The sequence below is a fragment of the Mauremys mutica genome, chromosome 16 (genome assembly GCF_020497125.1).
Source record: "Mauremys mutica isolate MM-2020 ecotype Southern chromosome 16, ASM2049712v1, whole genome shotgun sequence".
NCBI classification, from domain to species: Eukaryota; Metazoa; Chordata; order Testudines; family Geoemydidae; genus Mauremys; species Mauremys mutica.
Window position 1 is genome coordinate 3,559,011 of NC_059087.1, and position 9,442 is coordinate 3,568,452.

Sequence of the window (9,442 nt, forward strand, 5' to 3'; positions counted from 1 at the left end):
CTTTTTACAGGCTTCAGGTAACTTTAAAATTATTGACCAGAAGCTTCTCTTTTGAACAGAGATCAATTTTAATTCTAATTTTTAAATATTTTTCAGGGTCTAAAGCAGAATCTGTAAGGATTCTTAAAATCTACTTTTGGATTATTAGTTAGCACTTCGTAATAGTTCTGCTTAACAGAATAATTGAAAGTTTAGCCTACATGATGCAGCCTAAAAGTAAACATTAACTATGATGAAATGCATGTATTTTACCAGTTGCTGTCTCTTGCTGGTTTTGTGTGGTACGTGTTCACCGTGTGTCTACATTCACCAGGCATTCTTCATTTTTTTCAGTTTGCCTTAGATGAAGTTTTACAGTCTTGTAGTTATACTTCACCAAAAAAGTGAGGTGTGCATCCTGAATAAGAATTAGGAGTTACATAACAGCTTCTCTTTAAATTGGTAATCTTTGATTTATGCAATGAAGAATGGGGAAAATTTAACATCCAACAATACTGCATTGACAGCCTAATGTTCATGATGGACTGTCAAGTATGGAAATAAATGTTCTCTAAAGTGAATTGTTTCCTGGGCCTGTGTTTTCACAGCAAGCTAAAGAATGCACAAGGGTTAACCTTTGACCCTGAGAAGCCCTGACAAGTGACATGAGTTGAGATTGTGTATACTGTGCACTAGAGAGACAGGGTGGGGAAGTAATGTCTTTTATAGGACCAACTTCTGTTGGTAAAAGAGACAAGCTTTTGAGCTACAGAGTGCTTTTCTTCAGGTCTGAGGCCTTGGCTACACTTGCAAATTTGCAGCGCTGCAGCAGGGTGTGAAAACACACCCTCTCCAGCGCTGCAAATTGCGGCGCTGCAAAGCGCCAGTGTGGTCAAAGCCCCAGCGCTGGGAGCACGGCTCCCAGCGCTGTACGTTATTCCCCACAGGGAGGTGGAGTACGGACAGCGCTGGGAGAGCTCTGGGAAAGCGGCAGCGCTTTGAAGTGCAAGTGTAGCCAAAGCCTTAGAGAGGTATTCAGGGTCACAGCTAAATACAAGGTGTAACAGATTGTTTAGCATAGTAGTTAACACGTATTGTAGTGCATTCAGTACCTCCCACAACACACCTTTCAAGATCCATAGGTTGTACATGTGCCTATGACATGTGGTGTACCTCATTCAGTGCATTAAATGCCCCAATAACAATATGTGGGTGAACCAGACAGTCACAACACCCTCAAATGAACTCTCAGAAAATCAGACAAAAACCCCACAGCACCTGCAGGCGAACACTTTTCACAGAACGATCTCTCAGTCCTCATCCTCAAAGGAAACCTGCACAACATCTTCAAAAGATGAGCCTGGGAGCTTAAATTCATAACTTTGTTAGACACTGAAAATCATGCTCTTAATAAAGACACTGGATTTATGGCTTATTACAACAATCAGGAACCCACTGTGACAAAGTTCCTCCTCTACCTTGGTGGGTCCTGCACTTATTTGGCAGATTTGCTCACCTCAGTGATCTTCCCCACAGTCTGGGTCAACTTCTCTTGTGTCTGATCAGGAGTTGGGAGGTTTGGGGGGAACCCGGGCCCACTCTCTACTCCGGGTTCCAGCCCAGGGCCCTGTGGATTGCAGCTGTCTAGAGTGCCTCCTGTAACAGCTGCATGACAGCTACAACTCCCTGGGCTACTTCCCCATGGCCTCCTCCAAACACCTTCTTTATCCTCACCACAGGACCTTCCTTAATGCTTGTATTCCGTAGTCCTCCAGCAGCACACCCTCTCGCTCTCAGCTCCTTACGCCTCTTGCTCCCAGCTCCTCTCATGCACTTCCTCTCCTCTGGCTCCCCCCTCCCTGACTGGAGTGAGCTCCTTTTAAAACCCAGGTGCCCTGATTAGCCTGCCTTGATTGGCTGCAGGTGTTCTAATCAGCCTGTCGGCCTTAACTGGTTCTAGCAGGTTCCTGATTACTCTAGTGCAGCCCCTGCTCTGGTCATTTAGGGAACAGAAAACTACTCATCCAGTGACCAGTATATTTGCCCTCTACCAGACTCCTGTACCTCACTGGCCTGGGTCTGTCACATCACTAACCCCCCTTTTTTGTCCTATGACTGCAGAGGTGTTAACAGGCCACTCCACCTGGAATTGTCTCTCTCAACGTGTTGTAGCTGTGTCAGTCCCAGGATATTAGAGAGACCAGGTGGATGTTGGTAATAACTTTTTATTGGATCTTTTATCGTCTTCAGTCTCCTGAAGAAAAGCTCTGTGTAGCTCGAAAGTTTGTCTCTTTCACCAATAGAAATTGGTCCAATAAAAAATATTGGCTCACCCACCTTGTCTTTCTAGCATCCTAGGACCCACATGGCTACAACAGTACTACAATATCCTGTGCACTGTCAGTTTCTGAGCCTTTGATCTATCTTTATGATGTGTGTTTCAAAGCTCAGTTGGGAGATTACTGGTGAAAATGTCTGTGGAGGTCATATACCTTAGATATTGCTGCTGAGCATTTGAAAATAGCTTTATGCAGATTTGATGTAAAAGGTAAATAGCAATTCTTTTCTTGGAGAAACTCTGAACTTCATAAATGTAACCAAAGAAGATCATTTGTAGGAAAGCAGTCTGCACTGGCTACCAGGGTATGGACAAGGTGACCCAGTAGGTCTCATTTCTAATTTTGATGATCCCAAATTGTTGACAAAATATTATTTGTGTAAAACTTAAACGTTTAAATAAAAGGTTTTTTTTTGTTTTTGTTTTTTTAAAGATTTTTCAGCTCCACTTCCAAGGTTAGTATATATCTAAATCTGCATAGATCTTTCACTTGGCAGCTTACTTACTTAAATCTTTTACTAAAGTTTGGTTTCATAGTACCTTGGGGCTTGTACAGAAAATTCCATTCTTAAAATAATAGCAGATTAAATCTGATCTCAGTCTACACGCACAAGAACGTGTTTTGTGTTTGTTTTTTTTATTGTCAGCCCTGCACACTCAGCCTGGGATCTGAGAGTCACTCTGGGATCTTAGATACACTTGTGCAGTCCTGATGTCTCCAGTTAAAATACCCTTCAAACTGCAGAATCTGGAACTTTTATTTTGTGCCTGCAATTGTCTTCTAGCTGTTTACTTACACACACATACACATACACACACACACATATATATTTTTTTAAATCTCTGACATGTTACGTTTTGAACAGGCTGATAAACCCCTCTAGAACATATTGTGCCACTTCTGTCGGAATGCAGAGCCAAAGTCTAAAATTTGAATGTACAAATCATGACTTTAGGAAATGTCAGTCATGTACACTGATGTGCCATTTTCACATTTGTAAGCATGTATTTCCATACTTGAGTACGGATTAGGATATTAGTGCTGGATACAGGATAGTGTGTGCAACCCATTACTCCTTCCCCCACAAACCGTGTTAATCTAAGAATAGTTTAAAACTTTAATTTACCTAATGCAAAGCTGTGAAGTTCTTGCTTTTCCTGAAGTTGTTTGTAGTACAGTGTGGTTGAAACACAGATTTGTACATAATTTACTAATGAATGTTTCAATGGGAAGCTTCATCAGACTTATGTGTTGCAGAGAATCTGCTACAGTTGTGTTTGGAGGCTGTGCTAAGACAATGTTAGAAGATAATGTGCCATTCTGTTAACTGGTTTGCTTTTGGAGAAATAGTCACTAACTAATTGAACGTCAAGAAAATTCAATGTGTTTGCTGCTTTTGAATATCTTTTGCATCTTCTTGCAGTTATATACCATGCTCGGAAAGAATACATGTGGCAGTAACAGAAATGGCAGCCTTGTTCCCAAAAGTGAGTCGCTTTATTTCTTCAGCAGTGGCAATGTTTCTCAAATGTATTCTGCACTCAGTCTTACTCATTTTAAGGCTTTGTGACACAAGAACCTTTAAGGGAAGTTGGTACAATGAATGAAATATTTCTGATTGGACATTCTGATTGTGTTGATTTGATAGGAAAATCAATAAGGAAATTTAAAATTCCTAAGCTTTCGCTCCTTTTTGTATTTCCCAGTGGTTCTTCCCTGGGTTTAGATTTTTTGCAATGAACAAAAAGCAAAAGGTGGATAGATAGGAGGGAGGAACGTTACTTTCATCAAGAGGAGGATCTTTGTCAGGCCTTGCACCTTTGTATTTGTCACCATGCCAAGTGGGTGGGTAGTTGGTACGCCTCAGGTTGGTTGAGATGAAATGCCCACAGTTCCCATAGGCCAAGGACACTTGCATCTTGCTTGAACAGCAGTGGAGCTATACCAGAACTTTGCTTGACCTGTCATCTCGTGGTCTTCTCAGGTCCTTTATAGGCAGCTTCCTGGGAGCAAATAATTATCTCTGGGTGGGTCTCAGTGAATTCCAAAGGGTCTGCTTCTGCCCAATGTCTTACCTTGCCACAAGATGCCCTACAAGCCCGTCCTTTCCTGGCCTTTGGTAAGGAAAGAGCTACTGAGTCCAGGCCACCTTGCTACAGTATTAGAGCATTTGCAAACATGCTCAAAGTCATCCTAAAACAGTTGCGTATAATCCGTGCTAGCTCGCTCAAGCTTTGTTTGCTTTTCCCTTCCTAGAAACCCAAATCTGAGCTGGTAAGGACGTCGCTGCGGCTGCTGACATCTAGTGCCTACAGACTCCAGTCTGAATGCAAAAAAACCTTGCCCATAGAGACCTGCCCTACCACGGACATCCAGCTGGTCACTCAGCAAGTGATTCAGTGTGCATATGACATTGCCAAGGCTGCTAAACAACTGGTTACCATCACAACCAAAGAGAACAACAACTGAGTCCTGCCGGGTTTTTTAGTCTTGGTTTTTTAGAGATTGGAGTTTAAATTTAGACATGTAACTTTTCAAATTTTTACAAGAAAACTAAGGGGGCAAGTTAAACTTTTATAAACTCAGTATTATTTTTGCATGTTTTCTAACAGAACTTTCAAAGATTAATTTAACCCACTGCCTTATTTTTGTGCCTGTGTTGCCAGTTTAATTACAGAATTTAGTGTGTTGCAAACAGCTGTTGAGCCAATATCACATGCCAGCATTGTATCAGAGGTTCTTATAGGAGATTCCTTGGAGCTGTATTCTGCTTTCGGATATTGCACACGCACACATAACTCTCATTGAAGTCAAATGCGCATATCAAAGGGCAGAATCTCGCCTTTGGTCTGTACATCCTTGAATTGCTCTGCATGGTGAATCCCCTTGAATAACAAACTCTCAGCAGGACAGTGGACCGTGAAGGCTGCAGGAGTGTAACTGTTGAACAGTCAGTAGAATGAAGTTTTATATAGTCTTCCTGAGAATTGAATACAAAGTTTTATTCTCTGTTCCATATCAGCTGTTGTGCAGTTACCAGTCCCTAGTCTGCTGAACCTGTAGTAGTTGTGGGCATCCAAACCTATTAAATGTTAACTATACAAGGTCTTTGTCACTTTTATCTATTTTGGAAGGAAGCATGAGATTAAGTAGTTTCTTTTAGTTGTCACTATGCCACTAGACTATAGATTTGATGTTACTTTAGAAAGGCATTAGTGGTTACAACCCATCATTTTCCTTTCTCTGAAAAACTCACTTTGAAGTTTCCCACAGCATTTATTCCCATTTTAGTGTCCTCTTTAAGGCAGTCTTGTTTGCAGCAGTATTGTTGTTTAGTATCTTTTTAGATGCAGTTTCACTAAAGAGTTCTGTGATTTCTTTAAAATGGAAGATAAGAGGGCCAGTTCAAAAGAAGCCATGCCTGACACGGTACATCATAGCTATACCTCACTGTAGTGGAATGTGAAAAATACACTTTTTATATAGTACCTCTCATGCCAAGCTTCCAAAAACTACAAACTATATACAGGTTGACACCTACCTTCAGGGTCACCTTCAATACACAACCCACCATGTGCTAACCAACCACTTTAATGTATTCCCTAGCTAAGTTCCAGTGCTTTTTTTCTTTAAAGATCATGGGTAAAATTTTCAAAACCACCTAAATCCTCATTTTCAAGGATGACGCAGGTACTTAAAGAGCCAGAGTCTTACTGACAGTCGGTGAGACTTGGGTTCCTAAGTGCCTGTCACCTTTGAAAATGTGGACTTAAACTCCTTCGTCAAGTTCTTTGAAATACATGACCTCATGCCTACTGACCTGTTTGACGATCACTTAAAGCACTGTTCTACTTGCAAGTGAACCTGTGAAAATGAGATTGGCTGGCTACAAACAATTTGTTCAGTTCATATATAAAAAGATGTTTTTCCTGTCTACCAAGGTCCTACAACCTCCCCCGGAGATCTACACGTCAACTGTTCTGATTCGTATGTAATCAGTGATGAAGATTCAGAGGCACTCAATGACACCTGTACAGTACCTATATCTGCAGTGAGTTAAACAGCTGAGGGCAGACTTTGGTCTTGCAATGGGAACTTAGTTAACTATCATGTTTTGTGATTCTCTGTAGCTGTGCAGATGCTGTTGAGCTAAAAGGAAGTAGTAGTTTGAATTATTTTTGTTGTTGAAGTGAGAAGATAAGACTCTGAATGCAAAGAGGGAGCAGATATGCTGTAGTTCTTCGTTATTGTTTCTAACTATACCAACACTTTTTACATAGCTATTTCCCAGTGATGCTAAACCATCAGATAATGACTGGATTATAAACCCTGGATGTTGTACATAGTTACACGCATATAAAAACATGAGGAAGTTTGAACTCTGAAGGCAGGTTTTCCACCATGCTAACCACCTTCCCTTGTTATAAAATACTCCTACAATTCATAGTTTCTTCTGGAGCCCCAAAAGCCATAGGACCATACGCATGCAGTTTGCCATGTTAGTCTTCTCACTGTGTTACTGTTCAAGTGTGAGATTACAGGTAAACTGGTCAAGAGTCACCATATAATGTTTTGTCTGAATATATAAATGCTAAATTTATTTTTCACATAAATGTTTGATTCAAAAACACTCGATTGTAGGAGGCTGTCTACTGTTTTGTAAGCAGAGTCTGCAGTATTTAGTTTGTTAAATCACAGTTCTTTAGGTTGGTTTTTTTTGGTGATAAAAATTAGCTGTGTTTTAGGTTAAACAAAAATTAAACCTTCAGAGGTTCCTTCCTTTTCAAATTATGTGTTTGTATGTATATATAAACACTGAATAAGTGCCATAATATTGTTGGATGCTGATGTTGTAATTAACTGCCTTTTTTAAAGTATTGTACTATTTTGGGATTAAAAGAAAGTAGGTAGGGGATAATCCTGTTGCAGTCTGATTCATAAATAATTTATCCTGTCCCCTCTCCTGTATCTAGCACTGTCTCTAAGCATCTGGAAATGCATTTAGACAAGGCTGTGATTTGAATTGTAGAGAGGTATTTTTAAAACCTATTACCAAAATTAAACCACTCATCATGCATTGTATGAAATAGAATAACCCCACTTAAGAACTTCTTTGAACTAGTACAGTAGGAACATGAAGCATGCTATTTGCTAATATCCATCAGGACATCACTACACATGGTTTTTACATATCCTGTTTCATGTTTTCTAAAATTTTATTCAAGGATATCAACTTTTTAAAATGCTTGCTCGGTGCCAAAACTGGAAAAGTCCCTTCAGATGAATAACTGTACATCTTTCCTTTGTTGGTGGCAAGTTTTGCAAGGACCCGATTCAATTAGACTCTGGCTTGATGAGCTATACAAGTGTGGCTAAAGTGTAACCCACTTCACATTCTGTATCTAGATATCTTTTTAAATGTCAAACATCAGTTTTATGGTCCTGTTGGTAAGCTGCACCTTGTCTAAATAGTTCTGTTCTACTTACATATTGGTCATAGTAGCACGTTATTGCACTAAGCAGTTATACATCTGGTGTGATATCTGCAGATATCTTATGGTACTTCCTTTCAAGAGGCCAGCAGGACAGAGGTGCACTTTATGGAAATGGCACTTGGAGCAAAAGCTGACTCTACTCCAACCAAACCCTGGTTAGCTCAATGTATTAATCTACTCCATCTATTGTTGGTGTTTGCCAAAGTAGTCAATTGGGCCCAAAGCTTGTGTAGCATTACGCTTTGGATTGAGTGGCTGTGTCTGCACTGCACTGTAAGCCAAGGGTTTGAGCTCGGACTCCAACCTACCCCCAAATTGTGCTAGCCAAGGGTTCCAGAACCCGGGGGGTCAAGCCAGGACCCAGGTTCAACCCCTATTGCTTTGCAGAGTAGGCACAGCCCTACTGGACTTGTGCTCTGGAGCCTGCCAAAAGTACCCCACAGGCTGACTTTCATTGTCCTCTGGCCAGTCAAGTTTGGCAGATGGTCAAATTCCCCCACGCTGCATCATGAACAAAGGGCTAGATTAGCCACCTTTTGGAGGGTGCTAGGACTCAGGCCTGCATAATGGAGTGTAGATGCTGGAGCCCCCTGTTGGGACCCAGCATTCAGCCATTCCTAACCTGTGGTTATAAACAAGTGTAGATGCTCAAGGTACATCTACACTGCGATGAAACCATCTGTGGCTGGCCTGTATCAGCTGACTGAGGCTCACAGGGCGGGGTCCCAGAGCCTAGGCTTCAGCTCAAGATCAGATATCTACACTGCAATGTTTGTAGCCCTGCAGAGCTGACAATGGCCAGTGTGGGTATTTTATTGCAGTGTAGACAAATTCTCCAGCCCTAGGTGAACAAACCCAGGGTCTGCTAACTCAAGTTCTACTAACCCTGGTCTTACATTGCAGTGTACACATGCTTTGAATGGCTGCAGGGCAGGAGCTATTAAAATACCTGGAGTAATTTAGGTGCAAAAAGATGTGGGTTTTTTCCTGTGGCTGGAACCCCACTTTCAAATAACTTGTATGTTTTCCCTCTTGTGCTTACAGAAATGTAATCCTTTCTCTACAAAAATGCTGCACAGGAAAGTGAAAATGCCTTTTTATGAATTTGTATTTCTGTCCATTGTACTCATGATTTAGCCTTTAATGTTTACTGTATTACATAAAATTACTGTACAACCCTTTAAGTGTTATAAAATTGTTTGGGATTATTTGCCTGCTACTTATGCAATAAACAGGCTTTTAAAGTGCTTCGCCTTTGGCATATATGGGCCAAATACAAAGTACATACAAGATGGTACTATAAACAGTGCAAAGGGAGTTCATCTCTGTGTAACTAATGCACTGAGAAGCAGTGCGTATTTAAAATAGATGAATTAACCATAGTTCTTTGTTCTTTATCCTGGCTGGTCCTAGTTTTCCTGCCATCTTCTGGTATATGCACATCATCAGTAGGCCAAATCCAGAAGAGAGAGAAGCTACATGCCAGTAAGTGTCTGTCTCAACTGCTGTTACAGAAGGGGATGTGGTAGCAAAGGGCCATACGTTATACCTCTGCCTGGTTCCCTAACTGTAGAGCATGAATATCCTCAAAATGAGTTCAGCCAGTTAAATTACAAAACTATAAAGGAT

General features: G+C 40.9%; 1 protein-coding gene across 5 annotated transcripts in view; it reads left to right on the forward strand.

Annotated features, from left to right (window-relative positions):
• GIT2 (GIT ArfGAP 2) overlaps positions 1–9,060 on the forward strand; it is a 55,692-nt gene extending 46,632 nt beyond the window's left edge. For 4 of the 5 annotated variants that reach the window (XM_044989378.1, XM_044989380.1, XM_044989379.1 and 1 more), the window contains 2 exons: positions 3,742–3,805; positions 4,575–9,060. In XM_044989378.1, coding sequence (XP_044845313.1) covers positions 3,742–3,805; positions 4,575–4,787 — 277 coding nt within the window. In that variant the 3' untranslated portion in view covers positions 4,788–9,060. Of the gene's footprint in view, positions 1–2,750; positions 2,773–3,741; positions 3,806–4,574 lie in introns of all 5 variants that reach the window. The other variant, XM_044989381.1, reaches the window with a different exon arrangement.
• Positions 9,061–9,442: the final 382 nt, after the last annotated feature.